General features: G+C 36.6%; 3 protein-coding genes and 1 long non-coding RNA gene across 5 annotated transcripts; 1 reads left to right on the top strand and 3 right to left on the bottom strand.

Annotated features, from left to right (window-relative positions):
* The first annotated feature begins 1872 nt into the window (after window positions 1-1872).
* LOC149702827 (uncharacterized) lies at window positions 1873-6116 on the top strand. 2 transcript variants are annotated; one of them, XM_089865799.1, is made up of 3 exons: window positions 1873-2011; window positions 4239-4821; window positions 4900-6116. In XM_089865799.1, exons 1-3 carry the CDS (start codon window positions 1991-1993, stop codon window positions 5778-5780), a joined length of 1485 nt encoding a protein of 494 aa, XP_089721925.1. In that variant the 5' UTR covers window positions 1873-1990; the 3' UTR covers window positions 5781-6116. The 2 variants fall into 2 exon arrangements, with proteins under 2 accessions (XP_089721925.1, XP_089721924.1); XM_089865798.1 differs by having other exon boundaries at window positions 4239-6116.
* Window positions 6117-8297: 2181 nt separating this feature from the next.
* On the bottom strand, window positions 8298-8785 carry LOC149702826 (uncharacterized). Its single transcript, XM_089865797.1, has one exon. The coding sequence runs from the start codon at window positions 8754-8756 to the stop codon at window positions 8424-8426; it is 333 nt and encodes a 110-aa protein (XP_089721923.1). The 5' UTR covers window positions 8757-8785; the 3' UTR covers window positions 8298-8423.
* A 1867-nt stretch (window positions 8786-10652) lies between these two features.
* Window positions 10653-11672, bottom strand: LOC149702825 (uncharacterized). Its single transcript, XR_016381669.1, has 3 exons — window positions 11609-11672; window positions 11470-11529; window positions 10653-10909 (listed from the first exon to the last, which is right to left on the bottom strand). It is a non-coding gene; the product is annotated as an uncharacterized LOC149702825 (long non-coding RNA).
* Window positions 11673-11845: 173 nt separating this feature from the next.
* Window positions 11846-20365, bottom strand: LOC149702824 (uncharacterized). The gene is made up of 2 exons (XM_089866742.1): window positions 19139-20365; window positions 11846-17880 (listed from the first exon to the last, which is right to left on the bottom strand). The coding sequence occupies exons 1-2, from the start codon at window positions 19148-19150 to the stop codon at window positions 12349-12351; spliced, it is 5544 nt and encodes a 1847-aa protein (XP_089722868.1). The 5' UTR covers window positions 19151-20365; the 3' UTR covers window positions 11846-12348.
* Between the last annotated feature and the right edge of the window lie 3757 nt (window positions 20366-24122).

The raw sequence follows: 24122 nt of genomic DNA, 5'->3' as shown, positions 1-24122 counted from the left end.
TCCCCCCACCCACCAACCTCTAGACAAGGCGGGCGGACTTAGTCATATTTAGAACAATGTAGTTTTCAAAAGACCTCCAAAAAAAGGTGTTTGTGTGAAAGTGAAAACTAATCTAAATCTTCATAATCGCCTTTGTAACTAGTACCACGAGAAACGAGTCGCTTATTCTTTTTTTGTGGCCGGTTTCGCCGGTGAATTATGGCGATAGATTATGGTTGGAATGGAATTGTTCGAGTGTTATTTTTACAAGTATCCCCGCCCTGGTCACGTTACAAAAACTTAAACGCTCAGAAAAGTGGAAGAATTTACGGGGGAAAGGGGGGGGGGAGTTTACCATAAATAAAAATTTACAATATGCTTGAATTGGGTTTGTCGAAATACGAATAATAAAGGAATACTGTCACCTGGTACTTTTAATGTCAATTTTACCGTCACCTGGATTTTTTAATGGTAATTTTGCTATCACCTGGATTTTTTAATGTCAATCTTGCTATCACCTGGATTTTTTAATGTCAATCTTGCTATCACCTGGATTTTTTAATGTCAATCTTGCTATCACCTGGATTTTTTAATGTCAATTTTGCTATCACCTGGATTTTTTAATGTCAATTTTACTATCACCAGGAATTTTTCTTGTTGTCAATTTTACTATCACCAGGAATTTTTCTTGTTGTCAATTTTACTATCACCAGGAATTTTTCTTGTTGTCAATTTTACTATCACCAGGAATTTTTCTTGTTGTCAATTTTACTATCACCAGGAATTTTTCTTGTTGTCAATTTTACTATCACCAGGAATTTTTCTTGTTGTCAATTTTTCTATCACCAGGAATTTTTCTTGTTGTCAATTGTAGGCTCGTCTGGAATTTTTTAATGTCAATTTTACTGTCGACCGAATTTTTAGTATCAATATTACTATCACCTGAATTTTTTATCGTTAATTTCATTGACACGTGTACTTCTAGAGTAAATTTTATCACCACCTAGATTTTTCAGAGTCAATTTTAGAATCACCTGGATTCTTAATTTATGTTTAAGGAATGTGTGAACAAGTACTTGAAAAACTTCTGGCAGTCTTAATTATTTCAAGCCTTGTTAGAAACTCAGGCAATGACATGTCACATCATTCTGGCTTATCAATTATGGGGTTCAAAAGCCCTTTAGTACAAATTGACCAACTGGAGGTTTGTTTTGTGATTGGCCAGTGGGCCATATATTAAAATTGCTATAGCACATAACCAAATTTGTGCTCTGTTGCAATTGTGATGCTACCTTTTTACGGATTAAAATGTATGGATATGTAAGTTAGGCGATCATGTTCTTGTTTACTAGTTCCTGTTCGCCATTTCCCAAGATGGTCGAAAATTAATATCAAAACGCTGCATCCCTTGTATTAATCATTAACCATTATCGGGAAAAGCAATTAAACTATACCTTTTCCACGTTTAACAGTAAATGTACTCAAGATGACATGCATTAAGACACGTGCTTGAGACAAATTAATTTCTTGTAGCTGACAATATGCCATTAATGTAAACGGGCTTTGGCCCATTCGTCTGAAATCTTAAAAGGAAATGGCACGGCGGTTTTTCTCGCGGCTTCACGCCACGGTAAACAAGAGTTTACTCTTATTCAGCTTGCTTGTACGCGCCCGCTTTGAATTGGGTCAAGATCAGGTACCAGGGTGTAGGCAGGCTCGCTCGCTCGGAAATATACCTTTTATTCAGTTCGGTTGTAGTAAATTCACCCCTAACTGAAAGAACGAATTAGATTGGTCGCTTGGGAGGGGGGTACGTAAACACTTTTGATTTTTCATACGCTAGTTTATACTTTATAGTACAGACGATAGCGCTTTCGCTTGGAAAAGTGGACAATTGGCTATTTAAGTAGTAGAGAACGGACTTGCCTTGGTTTTATATATAGTTTGGCACTCGAGCCAAACTGACATCACTTTATTCAGAGCTGCACAGCCTGACAGTTGTATATTCAAAATGTGGTGGACAAGGACATTGGTGAGTGACCGTCCTTTGAAATATTTGCATTTTTTAGGGGATTTTTACGGTGTCTCGTTCGATGTTTTAGTTAACCCGCGGTGTGTTGTTTATAGACTTGGTTATGGAAAAGGGTTATATTATTTGAATATAGATAGATTTTTAAAATTTTAAAATTAATTCTTTGTGCTTTTAAGAAAGAATTTGAAAATAATTTTATTTTTTCGAAATTTCTTTTAAAAAATTTAGTTTCAGTAAAAATTTAAACAGTCCTTATCCCAAGAATTAGTGAAAATCATCTAATATCAACACCTTTTCCGAACCAAATACATTAAATTAATTTATTATTATTATTCTTTTAATTTTAAACTTCTCTGTAAAAGTGAAATTGTGTGTAGTTTCGGTTAATTTCAGTAGCGTGGGAAACTATAAGACAATAGCAACTAAGTTTTTAAATCACAACTACAGAGTGTATCTGATAAGTCTGGCATAACGTATGGGGTTGTTTTTTGGCAAATCGATTTTGAGTCGAAAATGAAATTTCTATCTCCAATTTGACGTCCGGACCACTGTTTTCAAGTTATGATTTAAGTGGGTTAGAGATGATCCCTTAATTAAATTAGAAATCACTGTCTTTCAGTTTCTTAATTAAATTTAAAGGGTCATCCGAAAACAGTGGACAGGACGGCAATATGTCATAGAACATTTTCGACTCAAAATCACTTAAAAGAACATCCCCTTAATTTATGACACACTTCTCAGAAACATCCTGTAAAGGAACATTTCAAAAATTTCAATTCTTCTTTTCTTCTTTATTTGTCAAATTGAACCACTTAAAGTTATATTTAAGCCCTTTTTAGTTCTTTTAGAGTCCGATTTATAATTAACTTTCAAATTATTCTCAAACACCATGATGGTACACTTTAATCCCAGAACTAGTTCTATTTAAAAATGCAAATTTAAATCAGTTAGGTTATTGGCCGCACTAATTAAAATAATTTAACTTTCTAAATATAAATCGACTATAAAGGATATCCGTTACATAATCGATACAGTTTTAAATTTAAAACTTTCCCTATAAAGATATACTTCATCAGATAAGTCTGATCAAACAATTTTTCCCCAAAAACAAAAGAAATCCATAATAAGTCAAAAAATAAAGTCGAATCATTAAAAGGTATCTGAGGGAATCGTGAGGTAAACTGCGCCACCCAAGAGATACCTTGATAGATAGGACAAGGCATTAATCCGGAACTACCAGATTCCATAAAAGGGGGTACATAAAAAAAAAAATTAACTGTTACTTTCGAAAGCCATTGTGCGAAAAAATCTCGGACACGTGCGCGGGCGGGAAATTGTGGCGGGAAAAAGGAAAGTAATAATGACTGCTCTGGATGCCCCACTAAAAGGAAAAAAATCAGCAGCGGCGCCGAACCAAAGAAACGATTATTTCCATGCAAAATAAAATATAGAAATTCGTTCGGACTTTGGGCGTATTCTAGCGCGTGTCCTTCGAATCCAGGTACTAATTTCTCGGAATTAAATAAAAAAAGAAACCACCGCACACCGCATAAAACGGGGGAACCGGTACCGTGATACAATAACGCGTGCCAAGAAGGTAAAGACACAAGGTGTGGTGGACAAAGGTGTTTCTGTACACTGCGGGGAAATTTTATTATTTTTTTTCTTAAGACAATTATACAGGAATTCTTTAAGCACCTTTTATGGAAATATACTAGGCATATATCGAATATTTTATTTTTCATTTAATTTTTAAAAGAATCGTGTTGGCTTTCTCCGGTTTCGTGTAAAACTTAAAGGGCGTAAAATTACAGCATGGGAATGACAACAAAAAATAGTTTACCTTCAAGTTGTTTGTTTTTAAGCAAGGTCGACACAAACGGGTTTGGGTTGGAGACTCAATGTATGGCTTGGTTGTTTGGGATGGGTTAGATAATTTTTAGGTGTTGAAGAACAGGTAGTTCGAAGATAATTTCAATTGCAGTATGCAATACGTACAATCATACGGTATGCATAAGGGAAAACACCTTTGAGAAATGAATTAAATTTTGGCTATGCCTCAGTTTATTATCATTATTCTAATAAATATTTCAAGGTCGATTCTATTAATTCCAATCCGTAGTTTTTAAATGTCGAATTTTGGGGTGGAACAGTTTTGCAGCATCAATAACTAGATTGACTTGTTTACTAAAAGCTGATTTCCGTGTTTTTTTTATTTTTATTACAGATAGCGATCGCAGCAATGTCGCTAGCCGTCATGGCGGCGCCAGATGCCAAACCCGCACCCGCCCCAGCAGCAGAAGACGATGATGAACCCTTTTCAATTGGCCTTGGAGTTTTAGCCCCATCTTACAGACAGAAGTTGGGCAAAGATGGTAAAACCATCTTGGATTTCAAACAAGACGACAAAGGATTCTCATACTCGGTTGGTAACGGAGACCCCAAAGACGCCAGTAATTTCTTCAAGCAATACCAATCCGTCAAGTTCAACAAACCCGCCCCTGCTCCTCAGAACGAGGTCGGTAACAGTCCCACCTATCAAAAGGATAACGGACAATACGAAAGACCTAGCAGAAACTACCAAAGAGATAATGGAAACTATCAAAGAGACAATGGAAACAATCAAAGAGATTTGGCTAACGCTGCCCAGACCTACAGAGAAGGTGGAAGTTTAACAACCGCCGGTGTTTCACCTTATGGTAACTCAGCAGGAGCATATCAGGGATATAATCAAGGCGTAAGGGACGGAGCTGGACGAGGAGCTTATGGTGGGGTAGCCGCTACAAGAGATTATTATGCCGGACACGGAGGTGGAAATGATCGCAGAACCTTCGCCGGTTTAGCAGCCATTCGTACCCCTGAATTTGACCGTTTCTTTCAAGGTGCAGTCACTAACAACCAAGTGGTTGGAGCCCCTACCCAACAAAACAACGTACACGGATATACAAGAACCTACAACGGTCCAGCTGAAGGTGTTCTCAATTTTGCCAACGCTCCAGTCATTCCCAGATTTGCTAGCGAGTATGCCAGCGCTGCCCGACCAGGTCGTGCCCAAGGTTATGGACAAGGAGCCGGACAAGTTGCTGGTGGAAACTACGGCAATGACTTTGGAGGTAGCCTGGCCGGATACGGACAAGGACAAGGACAAGGTGTATTTGGAGGTGGTGCCGCCGCAACTAGACAAAATAGTTACGACCAAGGTCAAGGGGGTCAAGGTCATCAAGGATTCGCTTTCGATGCTTCAGGTTTCCCCCCGATTCCCGGTTATGACCCAAACGCACCACCCAAAGCCGAACAACAACAACACCAAGAACAACAATACAGACAAGCTCCAGTAGTACAAGCCGCACCACGTCCAGCCCCTAGACCAGTACCAGTCTTCGATCAGGGTGGTTACGGAGGAGGGTACGGTGGCGGATTCGCCCAAGGACGTGGGCAAGGTGGTCAAGGATACGGACAACAAGTCGCTTTCAGTAACCAAGCTTCCTACGGACCACGAGGTACTTATGGATCAGTTGGACACGTAGCAAACCAACACTACGCCAGGGCACCGCAATTTGATCAAGGCAGGGGGGCAGCGGCTGGTGGAGCCGGTGCTGGACAACAAAACTTGATCGGTGTCGCATTCGGAGACCCCAAGAACCCTTACGGAGGATCTTTCAACTACGGTGGTAGCATCACCCACGCGGGTGGTGGTGGTGCTCCTGCCCAAGCACAAATTGCCCAACCACAACAACAAGGAGGAGGTGGTCACAGAGGACGGGCATAAATTTATTTAATACAAAAATGGACATAATTAACAATTAAAGCGTAAAATTTTCTTTTAACCATAAATATGCGTGTTTAGAAGTGTGCCAAACAGCATGCAATTTATAGGATGAAGGAAAATGAAAAATCGACTCTTGAATGGTAATGAATCTCGCATTTTCGATTTAGTTTTGTTGTACAAAATAAATAGCGAAAAGTGTGAGAAAGGAAGAGAAAAATCTAGTAAAAAAACCAATTATTTTTTTCACAGTTCGCGGGTTTATGTCCTTAAACTATTTATACTTAGATATTATATATTTTCCGCTGTTTTCAGTGAACGACCATCAAGTGATGTAAAAATAAATATATTTTTAGAAACTAAATATGTTGTTGTAATTCATTACGAAACTGATCGATTGATTCGATTCATCGACTTAATTAACTGATTTGAATTTCAGTTGTTTGTCATACACCTATTTTAGACCTACTACTGGATATAGCGAGTTAGCCAATTAACAAGGAACTTCAGTTCATGGAATGGCATGACCATGTAACAATAATTATGTAGTTTATAATGGGTGATTTAACATGTTGTACACTAGCCAAATATTCACACACTATACTAGACCAAGTCCCAAAATATTAATTCAAGCTGAATATGAACTGTCAATACAATGCCTATAACATAATGCTATGCAAGTAACGTGGGTCCCAGTAATAATTAACACTTTCTCTAGTACATTTAACGAGGTTTTTGTTAGTCTAAAAAAATGTAACTTACATTTAAAGAATGCAGAAAACACGGGCCCAGTAGAATCATATCAATATTACCCTTACCAGAAGTGAGATGAGACTAGAAGTGAAGGGCTCTAGCATTGATAGTAGATCCTGGCACTAGTGAACAAATTTGAGGATTTTATGCCGCTTCCCACGCGCCTACACTACTGAGAAAAAAATTGGTCGAGTGCCAAAAACATTTCCTATCCCCTTCCCCTCAACCTAAAGCGGCCGAACACGGACGCGGCTCCTTGAATCTAGTTCGGCCGTCTACCACCGCGAGCGTCTCACGTTTTGGAGGGAAAATTCAGAAAGGTCCAACCGTTCTTGTGTTATCAAGAATATTCACTTTCGCCAAGTGAAGAATTTGGTTAGCTCAGTACTTCTGGTCTCATCTCACTTCTGCCATTACTGATTTAAATTAGGCCTAGTTCGGCATAATTTCAATTTGTATTAAAACAACACGGACATAAATTCGACTACAATAAATTTCAACGTATTACAGGATATTGACACGATACAGTAATTAGATTGAAATGCTAAAAAACCCTTAAAACAAAAAACAGACTGCGAAAAAAAAATAATTATTCACGTTCTTATCTTTACATTAAAAACTTTCCAATAATTGCCTTTACGCTTTCAATTTCTAATGCGCAAACTCCCCTCCCTCCTCTTCGAAAAATTGGTTACATAAAAAATCGGGAAGCACTAGGCATAGAAACAGAGAAAAGGAATAGAAAGTACCGTCCACAATTGGTACAGCCATAAGTTTATAAAATATGTTCCATAAGTAAACACATCCTATACTTAGTAATGCTAGAAACATACTAGGAGCTAGTTTGAGAACGACATCAGAATTGACTACACTCGGTTTTGCAGTCCATCTTCCTATATAGTCTGTATTAAGCCTTTGATAGCGCCTCACCAGGCGTCGCTTTACGAGAATCTATGACCTACGTCACTTCATGTTAAGCTCTCAGTAACCAGTGACAAACTTATGGAGTTATGGTACAGCCAAAACCGTTGTCCCTCAATTTCTATTTATGTTGTCGAAACAGAGTCAACAATCAGAGACAGCCAGGTAAGAAATGAGAACCAAAAACCTCAGCGCAATGCACGAACAAAATCAGGACCTTCTATTCCAGTACAATTTTCTCTGATAGAACTCCGGAAACAATGATGCTACGTTGACAGATCCAACAGCGATGTGGCTAAGCATGACTGAGTTCATTCACGGTCTATTTGCCAAGTTACGCAGCTCCGAAATTCTTTTCTTACTTATTTTTTTTTTCTCTTCTTTTTCAAGAATAAAAATCCATAGAAAAATTTAAAATAATGAAAATTTCGAAAGAAAAACCGTTTGGATAAGGGGGAGTGATCGTTCTAACGGTACCAGCCACTTTATAAGATTAAAAAATAATATATAATATATAATTAAGAAAATTAACCATTTATAGATAACAAATTCATTAAATTTTATTGTTTGTGATCGCTGAATTTGCGAAACAATTTTAACAATATAACAAAAAAAGGTCAACGATTAAATGTCTTTGGTTTGATTTTGCCAGGCGCAGTTTGTTTTGTCCTTATATGCACTTTGTGTAATGTAGTGACGATATTAAACTGATTTCTTAATATTGTAAAAATATCTCATTATTCATTATCATTTCTGTAGTGCATGATTTGATGGTAGGGTTTTCGAAAAAACTTAGGTCCATCTATATTTACCAAAGATATGGTTTCAAAGTCTATGAAAGGGATTAGCAATCTTATGACCGGATTTAGTTGAAGTGGAATTTCACAGAAGTTAGTTCATAGATATGATTAACCCATAGTCTGAAGTTCTTAATAACACTTAAAGTTGGGAATAAGTCCGTTCAATATTTACTTAATGGTGGCCACCATGTCCGTACTTGCTGCCAACTAAGTGACGAGCACCCCATTTGAAGTTACCGTGATGATCAGTCTTGACGTAGGTGTAAACTGGTCCGACGTATCCTTGTCCGTGTCCGTGTCCTCCTCGTCGAACACGATTAGCTCTCTCAACGGATCTCTTTTGTACGGAATGAACAGTTTCGTGGTTCTCACTTGGTTCGGCGACATCGAAATCAGCTTGGCTTTCACCTCCATCAAAGCCACCACTTTCGGCAAATTCACCTTCACCATCTCCAGCTCCTTCAATGTCTCCACCATCAAAACCACCATCGTAGTCTTGAGCCATAATGGCCACAACGAACGCAACCAAGAACACAATCTGAAACATTCGACAACTTAAATTTCCTACATGAAAGCGACTATGAAAGGCAGTAAACTCATTGACTATAAGTTTCGAAAGAATATTACTTCAAAGAAGTCAAATTTGAAAAAGGAAATATTGTCTATTTCTCAGTTGCTTGACTCTATAGTCTCTACCAAAGACTTAGCGGCCCTTAAAAGTTGTCCTTCTCATGGAGCAAGTTAGCATGCAAAGTACCCAAATAATTTCCAACTATTAAGTTCATTTAACATCTCGTTTCCTGACTTAAAGCATGCTAAGTATAGCAGTGAACATGTTTCAAAATGCACGCACTTGACTCTACTACCAAAGACTTAACAAACCATTAATAACTGTCCATTTCCATGGTCCAAGTTAGCATGCAGTGCAAGTACCAAAATAATTTCCAAATATCCATAACATATCGTTTGGAATTTAAATCCCTGAGTTGTCGTGAACTTATTTCCAAATGCATGCTAAGTACTTATCCCTTACCTTAATGATACCAGCCATTATTAGAAAAGATGTAGAGTACAACCTTAAGGGAACAGGTCTAGTGAAATAATGCTTGCTATTTCGCCATGCTCGTCGAAATATATATAGCGTGAACAAAACAGGGGTGGAGTGTATACGGACCAGCACATTTTTTACTGAACCCAAAACGAAGAATCTTCCAAATTAACCTTTTTTTTCTTCAATGCTTTTATTTTTTCTTCGTATCAAAAGCCACAGAGGGTTCCACTTTGCACGGCTATCTCCGTTACGGAATGATGAAAACTAGCGCATCTTGTACTATTAACAAACTCCGGTTAAGGTACAGTGAGCCAAGCAAAAGAACACAAGACAACGTCGCTTTCTTTGATTCGATTCAATAGTTTAGCCCTACTTTCCGGAAGTGAAAGTGATGGTTGCATTCTTTTTTTCTTCTTCTTTCATTCCTAACACGGTAACACTAACATAAGTTAAGGATTGGAACGAAAATTGAATGTTTATAAAGATCAAATAGTCCAGTAGGTTAAGTAGAGTTACTTCGAAAGGTATAATTTTGAATGATTGGGACCGTTATGCGTTTTGGGTTTTGGTTATTATTGTGTGTTGTATTGATGGAGATGTTGTGAGGTGGTTTTTTTTTTTTTGGACAGATCGGGTCGTAGATGCGGTTGGTATAAGTTACGGTAATCATTAAGTAACTTAAGTACTATGATTAATTTGCTTATTGCATAGTAATTGGGAGCGCTAGTGTTACACTTCCGGGTTCGTAAATAATTGGTTAATTTTCATTCAAGGTTTGGCTCATATCTTTCGGAGAAATTGTAATTTAACTTAATTTCCATCAATTTAGAAATATTTTCAAAATTGTTGCTACATTTAAAATGATAGCTTAACGAGTCCCGTTTAATCCATTTTGCCTAGTAGACCTAAAATGTTCATTAACTTTTTACCTTAATCGAATTCGGTTGAAATACAACACTTTTTAAATTTTATCACCTAAATTTGACAAATAAAATCACAAACATATCGTTTTAGTACTTTAAACACTGGGATAAAAATCGCTTGGCCCGCATATTATTATTAATTAGTCACGTATCGAAATATTAACTGTAATTAGATGTACTTTTTCCAAGAGTTGCGCTTATTCAAGACGTCTAAGTTTTTCAGGATGGTTCCAAGTTCATAACTTTTGAGTGTAATAAAAAACAAAATCACCAAATGCTATCACGCAATTCTATTTTGAAAGATGATTCACAAAGATTCCCGAAATAATATTGTTTATTTTTAATTATATTTGTACCGTTTATGTCATCTTTATGGTTGAATTATTTTACTGTTCAGTGGATTTATAACAGACATTGATCTGATCGTTCCAAGTCATCAGTTAAATTATAATACACTTTCCGTTTTCCTATTGTAACCGAAGCCATTATCATTTATTTGATTCTTCATTGATTCATTTTAGCAACATAGCTTGTATTGAATACAACTAATTTGAAGACAGTGCGAATTTATATGAAAGTAAGTAGCATTTCATTGTTCAAATTAATTTTTCGGTTGAAACTCAATGAGAAGAACGCTCAATATTTTCCAAACAAAATCATTTATATCGATTCTTTCTTGTTTAGCTATGCTTAATTAATGTGAAAAATGTATAGAATTAGTATATTATGAATTAACGAGTATACCTAGGCTTGGCTATCCGGGAGAACAAGTTTTAAAACACCGTTTGTAAAAATGCATCAATGCGTTTAATATCACAAGCGTTCTTGACCTAAAGAAACCTCAAGCAGTCTCTGTTCTATGATTAGTCCTTATTTACTATGATAAACATGTGTGTACTATCAATAACCTTTCGTATGGACCATTTTTCACTCACACGATCGGCGCCATTGAGTATGAAAATGTACACCTTATTTGTTATGTTGGACGCTTAGTGACTCTCCTACCCAATAAGAAGTACGAATGACTGTAATCAGCTCGTTAATTATGCTGCAAAAATGTAGACTCAAAGAACCATTATGGCCTTTAAGCAAGCGTCTTTAATTATTTTTGAAATAGAAGAATTTAAATTATTGATTTTTCAAAGATAAGAAAGCAACCAAAATAAATAATAATCGGGCATCAATATAATTTTACATAATATGATCGAGAATTCATTCATCCTTATTACCAAGAATAAACCCACCTTCATGTACTTTGTGACGCTCAGTTGGGTCATCTCTGGTGACATATTTATCATGGTTTACTGTAAGATAATTTGATTTAGAATAAACCAATCATTTCCACAAAAAATATTTAATATCAAAATTCTAGAATGAGTTTACATTATCAGTGCTGGACCATAAATTACCAGAAGAATATTCGGCTATGCTGCAAAGTAGGAAAGGATGGTACAGATGCTAAAGCTATGTCCCAAAATCCTTAATATAATTTAAATAGAACCCAGCTAAAAATATCGACGCCGGCTATTAATATCTAAGAAAATATAACAAAACATAACGCGGCTTTATGCTAGAAAGGGCTTCTTACACGCGTGATTATTGCTTACAAGGTACGCTAAAGGTAATTCGGTAGAAAATGTTTTAAAGTATTTGGCCTTAAACGCTTGAAAACACCTTAGCTCAGGCAAAGCTCCCAGCTTTTAAAATTATTCCAGCCTACTATAAAGTTTCTCTAAAAATGATATTTCTCCAGCAAAACTATAATAAAAGTAAGAAAACCTTGTACGGGTAATGGTTTGTCGTTGAGAAAATGAAAAGTATTCTTTCCAGGTCAGTTACCTTTGAAAAACACCATTTCTTATACTTAAATACATTTAGTTTTCTTTCCGTCTGAGTTATCATACAAGCGTTTATTTTTTTTAATGAAAATTTCTTAGAAATATACGATAAATGATTTCAAAAAAATTAATATATTTTTATTGGTAGAATACACATCATGTTTATTAAAAACCTACAATTCGTTCAAATATTAACAAACAAGCCATTTTTATATGATCAAAATCAAATAAACATTAATTTACAAGCACTTTATTTACAAGGATTAGTAGTAGTTTGAAACGTAATTATTTCTTTTTATGCCTACTTTGATTATAATTAAGTAAAGCTTTCGGGTCAATATACAGTAATAGGGTCACTTGACCTTTTCTAGGATCGTTAGGATTGGCAACTTGAACTCTGATGGGAGTCGTCAAGGGACTCACGGGACTCGGGGTGCTCTCGGTAATAGGCGGAGTGGTGGACGTGGTGGTGCTAGGAGGTGACTTACGTATCCTTCTGGGCTCATAATTGTGAAAAGGGAAATGTGGCATTGACGACGTAAATTCAGGAAAAGGTGGCATTGGAGGAATGTCATCGTTTTTGTACAATTCGGTTGTGACGCGTTCGCGGTGTTCGCGGTATATGTTGCGTTCTTTTTTAATTGGTGTGATATTAGGTTCATCAGGTTTTGGATCTTTGTTTGTTTCGGAATCTGTATTGTAATCAGGAGGTAGTTGAAGATGAAATTCAGGAACATTCTGGGAAGGTTTACGTTTAGGTTCAGGTATGTCTTGATGGACCTGCTGTAGAGGCTGGAATGAATTGTCATATGGGGCGTTATGCCCTTCAAACATTTGGTGATACCCTTTCTTGGGAGGTTTAGGTATGAAAGGTTGAGGAGCACCAGAATTCATATACTGATTTTGCATGTCATGGAAGGTTGGTTTAGATTGAGCTGTAAATTGAGGATTGTGTTGGATATTGAACTGGTTATTTTGGGGGATGAACGATTGTTGGTGATTAGGTTGATTGAATTCAGGGTGTTCTTGTGGTGGGTTGTATTGTTGCTGTTGTGGATTCTGATTGAACTGTAAGGTATTGCCGATAAAGATAGATTTTTGCGCTGGTGGTGGTTCATTCGCACGTTGATTGTACGCCTTTTGCGTGGGTTGGTTGAAATTTTGTTTAGGTTGATCGTATTGTTCATTGTAATCTTGACCAGGTTGGTGATACTGATTTCCTTGCCTAGGTTGGTCATACTGATTCCCTTGGCTAGGTTGGTGATACTGATTTGCCTGGCTAGGTTGGTCATACTGATTTGCCTGGCTAGGTTGGTCATACTGATTTGCCTGGCTAGGTTGGTCATACTGATTTGCCTGGGTAGGTTGGTCATACTGATTTCCGTGGCTAGGTTGGTCATACTGATTTCCTTGGCTACCTTGGTCATACTGATTTCCTTGGCTACCTTGGTCATACTGATTTCCTTGGCTACCTTGGTCATACTGATTTCCTTGGCTACCTTGGTCATACTTATTTCCTTGGCTACTATGGTCATACTGATTTGCCTTGCTACCTTGGTCATACTGATTTCCCTGGTTACCTTGGTCATACTGATTTCCCTGGTTACCTTGGTCATACTGATTTCCCTGGCTATGTTGGTCGTGTTGATTTCCCTGCCTAGGTTGGTCATGCTGATTTCCCTGCCTAGGTTGGTCATATTGATTGTAGTTATTGGGAGGATACTTCTGTGTTGTCACACCCTGTTGGTTATACGTGGACTCTCTGTATCTTTCCTGAATCGGATAATCTTCGTCCTGTTGAGGGAAATGTTGATTATTGTCAATGTTGTCATTTTGTTGACCTTTGGGATTATTAAGCCTTTGGTTTTGAGGATAATGCTTTTCCAATTGATTCGCCATCACCTGAGGAACTGGAACAGTTATTGGTATATGGATACCATTCAACCCATTCGGGTTGGGAAATATTTGAGTAGTTTGTTGATGTTGAGGTACCAAAACTATTCTGATGTTACCAAGACCGGGTGCGTTGATGGTACTACCCAAATTGTTGAAAACTAGGCCATTTGATGAGCCTCCTTGTCCTTGATTACCATTTATATTTTTATTATTATTATCACCGCCAAAGTAATGGTTTGATGGTGGACCATTAGGTCTGAAATTATTGTTTTTATTGCCACCATTGAAATTATTATTATTTCTACCATTATGTTCATTGTTATTAATTCCGCCGTTGTAGATATTTTTATTATTATTATGCGCATTATTGAAGTTATTATTGTTGTTAATATTGCCACCATTATAATTAGGACGAGGTTGGAACGAATTGTGATTGATTTTATTCTGGTACGTATCTTTCTTTGGTGGTTTAACTGGAGCACGTGAGAACTTTGGTTCAGTTTTAGTTAAGCCTGGGATATTTTTCTGCTTGGGAAGAGGGAAGTAGGTATCCTTGTAAACTGGTGGTTGATCAATTTGAGACGAATGTTCATAGATCCTTCCGTTCCTTGGTGAATTCTTCGTATTCGACGATATGTCTTTAACATTACTCAACTGAAGGTTACCAGGGTTTTCAGTTATGTAATTTTGTGGTATTTTCTCTTCAATCTGAACAGGTTCTTCGTAGGCTATATTAGCTTTGTCTGGTTCTTGAGGAACTACTCCATCATAATTAGGAATATCTTCGTAAGCGTACCCGTTCTTGATCTTGTATCGTTTACCATTGTAATCAAACTCATCTGACTGGAAGGCTAACTGAGGGTCCTGATCCGGTAATTGTCCAACTGGTAACTTATACAGACTAGTTGGTGCTGGTAATGGTAAGGCTTGCGGATCTCTGTAATTAACATTTCGTTGTTCGGGTTCTATATTTTGTTGCTTGTCATCATTGGGTTGTTGGTCAGTATGGGCGTTACTCGGATGACGGTTAAGGTTTCTAATGGATAACACCTGCTGGTTATTGTTGGGGATATTTTGTACTGGTTCCTGACCACGGGCTCTGGACCCTGTGATGTGTTTATAAGGGAAGGAGTGAGAATTTATATTATCTATTTGACCATTCTCGACTATCGTCTCGTATTTGATGTTTTGGAAAAGGTCATTAGCTTTGGGTGGTTTTTCCGTAGTTGGTTTCTCTGTTTCCGGGTTTTCCGTCTTGTCTTTTAAATCCCGTTTATTTTGCTGTCCTTGCATTCTTTCGCTCCAATCCCGTTTAGGAACTCCTGGAGGGAATGTTTTCATATCTTCTTCCGGTACCGTAGTGGTTCTTTTAGGAGAGTCCTGAACCTTGAGTTCGACGTAAGCATTGGCTTGTGTCGGTAATGGTGTATTCTTCTGGTCATGATTTTCCTCAATATTTTGATCAATTAAGGGTAATGGACTAGCTCCAGAATATTTATTGGGTAAGTAACCCCTTATGGGTTTGGACGTTTCTACATTTGGACTAAGCATTCTTAGCGACGCGATAACCTCAGAATTATTCGCTCGATTTCTATCCTCGTTCAAAGTTTTCCTGGCTAAATATTGAAACTTTTCAAAGACATTATTCCAAGTAGGGTTTGTGTCGTTTACCAATGGTGTTGTCTCTACAGTTTGAAAAGTGAACTTTCGAACTGGTTTTGACGTTGTACTGGGTTTTCCTTCTACAACTTCTTCATTTTTGGCCACCAAATTCTGTGAACGGTTAGCTTCTCTGGCAGCCTTTATTGACAGTCCCTTTCTCGCAATTGCCCTTAGTATATCGTTAACCGAAGTTGGTGTTTTCTCTTCCATTTTCTCCTGAAATTCAAGATTATTTTCATTCTGCCCCTGAGACAGCTGCACCAATTTCTTGATTTCCGTAATCGGTTTCTCAGTCACTTCTGTATCATCTAACTCATTGACTAAGGTACCATTACGGGAATTTACGCTGATGTTCAATGAACCAGGTGTAATCTTATTATCGGAGGATATGACCGTAACCCTTTCATTGTTTTTCAAACTAACATGAACAGGGGCTGAAGGATACTGTGGTATTATATTAACTTGGTACACTGGACTCGTATTCAATGTGGTCTTTCCATTATCGTGTTTAATATGTTGTTCGTGATGAATGTTAAAGTAAACGTGCTTGGCATTAGGGTCGTTCGGTACTGATATAGTTGGCGGTGTCGGCGAACCTTGTATCTCAATCTGTCTTTGATTTGCCCCTATAGTCTTGTTCTGAGAATACGCTGATTGGTGAATGATTTGAACTTTCATATTTTCTTTCAATCCTGCCGATGGGTTGTTATTGAAGTAAATAAATTCCCCTGTACTTGGAACGGTCGGTATTAAAGGTGGAGACGGATCACTTCTTTCAGAAGATATATCTGGTGGTGTTTGAGTTGTAGTAGTCGTTGTAGTTGAAGTAGTAGTAGGGGGATTTGGTGTGGTGACCGCATTAGTTTGAGGATTTCTTACTGGTTTGAATACATAAGGATTGTTATTATAATCCGATTGATATCCGCTATAATCGGGGTTACTGTAGTAAGATGGTGTTGTCTCGTGAAAAATTGGCTTGTTCAGATCGTACTGGCTATGTACCGTATGCTTAATTGGAATGTAGGGGTTAACTTCATAGTCCGTTTGAATACGGTAATCCACTGGTATCTGAGGGCTGTACTTTATTGGCTTGGTCACATTAAACAGAGTTAAATTTTGCGGAGGTGTTATAGCGACTTTTTCGATTTCAACAAGCTGCGGATTCTGAGGTTCTTTGCCGTGGGTTTTATTGTACACCGAATCATTCTGAACGTGATACGAATTGTACCGGGTAACTTGCTCGTCGTGTTTATCAGAAACTTTTACGCGATTTGGGTTTACATTCAAATTTGTTTCAGGAAGATTCCGCAACGGTTCGTCCTCTTTAGATCTGTCTCTTTTCTCCGCTTGTTGATTTTGAAAGGATTGAAAAGAAGAGTTTTGTTCGTGTTGGAGCGACGTGGTGGCAGGAAATTTTGCCGCCTCTTTCTTCGTACCATTTCGATAAACAACCTCTGGTTCGTGAATTGTAACCGGATCTATTTTTCCGGTGCCGTCGCTAACCACTTTGATGTAAATATGAGTGTTAGGCTTAGGGACTGGGTCGATGTCTTTCCGCACGTAAGCGTGGATACTGTTTTCCTTGACGAAGCCATTGGTAACGTTAACTTCTTGAATGACTTCAGCTGGTCCGTTTTCACCACTGAGTCTACCGTGGTGGGCTTTAAAGAAGAAACCTTTAGGTGTCGCTGGAGTTGTCGTGATTTGTGTCCACTTTAATTCTTTACCCTTTGCGGGACCAAAAGCCCAAGGATTGGCTTTCAATTGGATGGTAACTTTCCTGCTATCATCCGCTTCGTAGGGTGGTTCTGGCAAAGGCTTAGGATTTTCCAATGTTGTATTTTCAGTAGTGGGAAGTTGATTACTACTCTCACTTATCTGAGAATCATTTTTTAAGTCGAGATTTGGTTCAACTTCAGAGTTATCTTTTAGATTTGAGACTACACGTTTTAAATCAACTTTTAATGTCTTCATTAACACCTTTTCGGGTGGTTCGGTGCGTACAGTCTCTACACCATTCAATACACCATCACTGTCATATATTTTAGCATCATTCATCGATGGCAATTGCAACGGTGCATTTGGAACGGTTTGGTAAGAGAATTTCATGGGTGATTCAGTTGTTGAACTGGTAGTGAACAAAAAAACTCGATCTTCCATTGGTGGTATCGAAACTGGGGAAATATTATCCAAGATATCCTCCCAACAATGACATTTGTGTCCGAATACGGCTAAAAACAGCAACGTTATCGTCAAAATCTGAAAGAATTTTTTTAAACAAAATGAATTAAATATAATTGTAAATTATGCACGACACAAAAGAAGTATTTAAAGGCTTTTTTCATTTAAGTTCAAGAGTATGTTTTGTTTTTCAGAAAGGGTTTGCGTAAGGAAATATGTCTTGTATTCTTTTGTTAACAAAGAGATGCGTGTGGTGATTTCGTCCCGGGAAAAATTGTTTAACAGGGCATGGATAGAAAATTAACAAAGCGTTGCGATAATTCATTTTCTCAGATAGTTTACTTTATTTTCACGTCATATTTTCTCCTTTCATTTCATTTTGTTTTATTTTTTCGAGTAAAGAACGAGGAGGGCTTTATAAAATTCAAGCATGAAGGATCACCTTTCAATGGGGAAAACACGCTTTTTGAAGGCCTAATTAAATGCCTATACTATGCTAATGAGAGTAAAACATGTAAAATAATATATTTTTAAATTTGTTTTTATTTTTTTTTCTCTTTCAAATTTTAAAAATTAAAAATAACGCATTGAAAATAAACACTTATAATTATATTGATAATTGCGGGTACGTCCTTTTTAGGTGTTATTTCCTTAACAATTTTGTAAAATTAAGTAAACAAAATAAAGTCTTTAGTTCAGCTTGGAACAAAAGTAATAATTAAAGGTTCAACCACAACAGAAAACTAAATGAGAAAATCAATGAACAATATGAGCTTTTTAATGGTCATTTCTCCCTTCAACTGGAGAATGTAAATTCTACTTTAGCCTTACAAATTATTGAAAAGTAAACTAATTTAATATTGAAACAGTTTTTGCCTATCAACATTTGATAGTTATGCAACATCTTTGTTAACTTTTGCAAACAAATTCTGACACAATTCATGTTTTTCTTTTCATTTATTCTATAGGAACTTTATTTTTCTAAAACCTCTCATTGATTAACTGGTTTTGTCAACGGAAATCCAAGCCGCTCAACGGCTACATTTATCGGTATCCAATCTATTATATCAATCAGAGGTGCGTAGTCCTAAAAGACAACATATATCGATTGTCTTTGAAATAAGATGTTTTTAAAGATTCAGTACCTAACTATCAACATACATCGACTGTGTTTGAAATAAGACATTCAAAAGATTCTGTTGTTCATGTTAATAAGTCTACAAATCAAGTTCATAATAACTATCAGTTATGGGACACTTATAATCCAACTTTGATAACAATAATATATCAGAAATGGTTTCGTTGCAGGACATAGACATTAAAATTATCAACTTACATTTAACGTCATGATGTTGTTGTCATATCATTTGAATTTATTAATAATTCAATCTTCTTTACGTATAAGTCAGTCCAAAGGTTCACAGAGAGGCCTTAAGTGTGGCCTATAACAGTAACTTTCTCGAAGTATCACACAGGACACCAGCCAGCCTACTTCAGAACGCGTCTTCACTTTTTAAATCCACTACGCGAAGACACGCACGGGTCCTTAGTTCACCTAATCCAAAAGAGGTTTATCGAAAAAGTGTCCGCGACATTTCCGAGTTTCCTGGTTAAAATAAGAGCTGTTTGGAGATGAGTCTCCCTTTTTGCCGCGTTTGTATAACCCTAAATTGAAGACACAAGCTTAAACAATATTATTCTTTTTTTTATGTGGCTTCTTTCCTGGCCTTTCGCGCATGGTATGTCAAACGTCTCGGTATTAGTTATTATTTCTTTCACGCACGATATGGAAAACGACTCAATTCCTTACTGAAAGAGATTCGACAATCTGATAACTCGAATTTTAATTCTCTATTTTCTTTCGCTTTCAACTGATTTAGCCAATATACCCCAAAAATCCCATTCAAAATTACTCTAAAATGAATTTTGGAACCGTTAAGTACACTTACTCTAGCTGCGTCCGATTTTAATTGAGCATAACTTATAGTACCTTTAGACAATTACTCCCGTGCCCTAACCGCTTATAATTGTTTATACATATATATTTTAAATAGTTTAAACCCGAATGTCTAATCGGGCTTTTCGTTTATTTATATTCAATTCTATATCATAAATGTTTCGTATAATATCCCCTCTCAGCTCTGCTCTAGTTTAATGGAGACGATTTCTACCTATCCTTATTCAGAGTATCAGGTTACCAATTTTATTTACTGGTATATGCGGTCAAATGGTAACTGGTATTTTGATAATATAATTATTAAGTTTTGAAACTTTAAATTTAAATTCTTCATTTTTTATTTCACTTTGGTTTGGTTATCTGCAAAATTAGTTTTTCATAAAATTAATATATATATAAAGTTATACGGTTCAATAATTTTTGTAACAATTGGTTAAACGTTCGTTTTCAACGGGTTATTTTGAATATATTAACGATAATATTTAGGCTAAATGTTTAGACGATGTTTATCTTAAATATAGGGTGCAAAAAGGAAGAGGTTTGCCGTCGTGCCAGGTTAAATGCATATTTTAAATTTCAAAATAATTTTTATTAAATATTCATGGCCTTGATATTAAAAGAAAAAAAAATGCACCAGAATGTTAAGTATTGCTTGTGAGTATGTTTGTATTTGTAAATATTTACATATTTGGTGTCTTTACAATTCAGTAACTGCTGCGAAATAAAACCCTTCAAACATTCTAGTCATAGGCAAAGGTATTTATGGTATAATGCACTAAATACTAGGGTTGCGATGTACCACGAATTCATATCGCTTTTAGGAATCATTGTGTAGACATTTGCTCAACATATCTAGGCCTTGGAGGATTTTGTGGGAAGAGCTAACCTAATCATTACGTATGACCAAAGGTATGACTAATTTTACCTCTCGAATAATCTATCTATCTCGGTGAAAGCTGCATCTTTGCACGCGCATTGATCTCGCGTTGTTACCAACCAATGAAATTACAGCTAGAAAGACTTCAGAATTATGAGTTTGTGACGTATAGTGCTTAAGTTCGGCCCACAAAAATTCTGCTTAGAAATTAACGTAGGAGATAGGGGGCACTATTATTCCAATCAGCTGTATGCGTTCCAGGTTAAATCTAATGTATATGCTCGTACAGGAAAAATAAGAATGTATTTTAGAAGTAAAATAGACAAGCGTAAACCTGATCCTTAGAAGGAATAGATTTACATAAAATCACTTTGAATTCTAGTCAGTCGAAGGGATAGCAGCAAATTATCTCCTTTCTATTTTGGCTTACGTAAAGCAATTTTAAGGCCCCTCCCCCTAAACTTTCCAAAAGTTCGGTTTCAGTTTTAGTAACGTAAATTTTTGGTGATAAAAATGGACGTTGGAATAAGTCGATTTATCAACGTGCTAAAATTGCTGTGGATTATTGAATTGATCATGGCTTACCACGTGACTCAAAACTAAAAGCTAGGATATGACGTCGAATTTTGGGAATGGACCGACAGACTTCAGAGAAAATCTACTTTAAATCATCGACATTAATTTGTAAAATTAAATACATTAAACCATACCATACTGCCATGAACCAAAATAAATCAGCCTAACTAAATTGCCGCGTTTTTTTATAAATTAGGTTAACTGAATTGGTGTTTGGTGTTACTATCCCTTTAAGAAATATTGAACTTTAATATTAAGTGAAAGAACAAGTTCTGTTCTGATGAACATCGAATGCGTGTTAGTTGGTATGTATTAAACATTTGATTAAATAAAACAATAAACCTAAATTTGTATTTTTTGTAGTCACCTTCCGTTAAAATTATTTGGTAGAGAAGTGGCGCGAATCATTGTATTGATAATTTTATACTTTTTGAAACATTTGATGATGGAAAGGGAAAGCGAGAATTTTCTCTCTTTGGCAGATTGAAATTCCTGTCAAGAAATATAACATTAAACAAGTTGGGAAAACCAAAATATTACCTCTCCGAGTCAAGAGGTCTACTACTACAAACTTATTTACCCAGATATGGAGTTATTTCACTTTTTTGAAGTAAAAATTTACGAAATATTGAAGTAGTATTCCAAACATAGCAAACAGTAAAGTAGACGACATTTTACATCCAATAAGGATAAATCTTGGACACATGGAAATCAGTCAATGGGGAAAAGAACAGGAAATGAAGTCTACGCTTCAGCTGTTTACCCTATATTCTGGTAGCTACATTCACAACTGGTTTTCAGTGTAAACACAATCGTCTCGTCTCACCTCAACAATATTCTTAGTTTGCCAACACGAATGTTAACGTTAAATAACACCAAAGCTAAATTATACCCAGACGCACTAATAGTCATAGCGCACCGTAAAGAGAATAAAAAGTCTGTAGCTACTCGTTTACCACTAGCCCTTTTACTAATCTAATTGCCACCATGATCTTTTCTTCTATTATAAAATCTTTACCTGATTATTTAAGAGTGTATTTAACTTTCGGCTCACTCTGAACCGTTAATGTCTCTTCATTTCAGACACGAAAATCAAAGCCAAAAGTTTACTTCACTTCAGGCCTCAATAATTTACACTTTGTTTCACTAAGCCTATTGCGGATAATACTTGTTTTACCCGCCGGAGTCTAGGTCTTAGGTTTCTTCATGAAGTCACTAAACCAAGGATTATTCTATATACAGATGTCGTATAGCTTAAGTAATATATAAACAGCCATTTCAAATAACAATATTAAAAAAAATCTTTGGAATATCAAAATGAAACAGAGCTTTAAAGCTACAAAACTACTAAATGCATCATAATTACGAAAAATACTTCCACATATTCACTTTATATTATGTAAAAAGGGAATATTAAGGTTCTGTATGATTTCTTAACACATCAACACAAGGCTAACTGCTAACGCGACGCACTAGTGTAACAATGGACGGACACACACAGACAAAAAAATAAGCTGCTTTTTAACTCTTTCCGTATTAATTTTGAGATGAGAAACAAGATTATCTTAAATATTAAAATAAATATAATTAATATTAAATATTTTCTTCGTCAGTTGTTTGCCTTATTGAACGTTACATCGTTTTGATATAGAACAATTAAACATTCTAGAGAGACTTGACTAATATTGGCGTTTGAAATGAAGCATACGCCGGTTGCTTCGACTTACTCAAATAGGTAGTATATAAGGGATTCGAATCGCGGCTGTAGATAAGAACATCGCAATTGCGTGAACCTTGGAGGAAGACCCCTCCATTGGAAGGCTAGACGTTTCTCGTAACCCTAGCCGATCGCCGCGTATGTCTTAACCTTAAGGATCTTGGTGGTGTTAGAAGCCAGGTGTACAGACTGGTGTCCATGTGGGATGGACAAAAACAAAGACCAGAAGATGGTTGTGTTAGAAACCAGGTGTACAGACTGGTGTCCATGTGGGATGGACAAAAACAAAGACCAGAAGATAGTGGTGTTAGAAGCCAGGTGTACAGACTGGTGTCCATGTGGAATGGGCGAAAGACTAGAAGATGGTGGTGTTTAGAAGCTAGAAAGTTCAGACTGGTGTCCATGTGGGGTGGACAAATGAACAGTTGTTAGACAGACAATGGAGTTATAGCCTGTAAGTGGAATACAATTTCCGGGACTGTAAATGCGGTCTGGAAATTGAATACACGTTTGCTCCGATCTGCAAACTGCGAACGCGGTCACGTGGGTATAACAACGGACAGACAGACAGACAGACAGACAGACAGACAGACAGACAGACAGACAGACAGACACGTCGAATTTAGAACCTCTCCGTGACATACGTCACTCGGAGAGGTAAAAAGAAAGACAATAGGGAAATATGTGAAATTTGAACCGGTAGCGTTGTGATTATTGTTGCATGATGTAAATTTAAATATTCTCTTAATATTTTTAGTGTAACACACCCCTAATGTTTCTTAAAAATATGTTGAGAATTTTATCAGTTCCAAGGAAAAAGGAGCCATAATGTATCAATGAAAATCAATACCACAAAAGAAAACATAAATTGATTGAATTAAAAAAAACATTAACTTGAAACTCTTGTGCTGTTGAATTTTGAACTACGTTACATTACTAGTTTCTTAGCCACACTTTTAAGGTTAAATGTATACTACAATTAAATAGAGGCTCATTATCGTTCTTAAGATTGGATTTTTTGAAATTGTCTGAACAAGATGGGCACTCTGATATGTCTTACTGTACATGTGCCCATTCTCTTGTTTGAGGAAAATCAATGTTTGTGGGCTAGTACCGCCGAAATTAAATGTTTTAGAACCAATTTTCTTTGACACTTTTCAATGAGTCTGACCCAAAGAACACATCCATTAATT

This window comes from Phalangium opilio, unplaced genomic scaffold, assembly GCF_054372755.1.
Source record: "Phalangium opilio isolate 3A_F unplaced genomic scaffold, DU_Popi_V2 ptg000017l_1, whole genome shotgun sequence".
Classification (NCBI taxonomy): domain Eukaryota; kingdom Metazoa; phylum Arthropoda; class Arachnida; order Opiliones; family Phalangiidae; genus Phalangium; species Phalangium opilio.
Note: the sequence above shows the minus strand (reverse complement) of the source record. Positions and strands in the feature narration are given on the sequence as shown.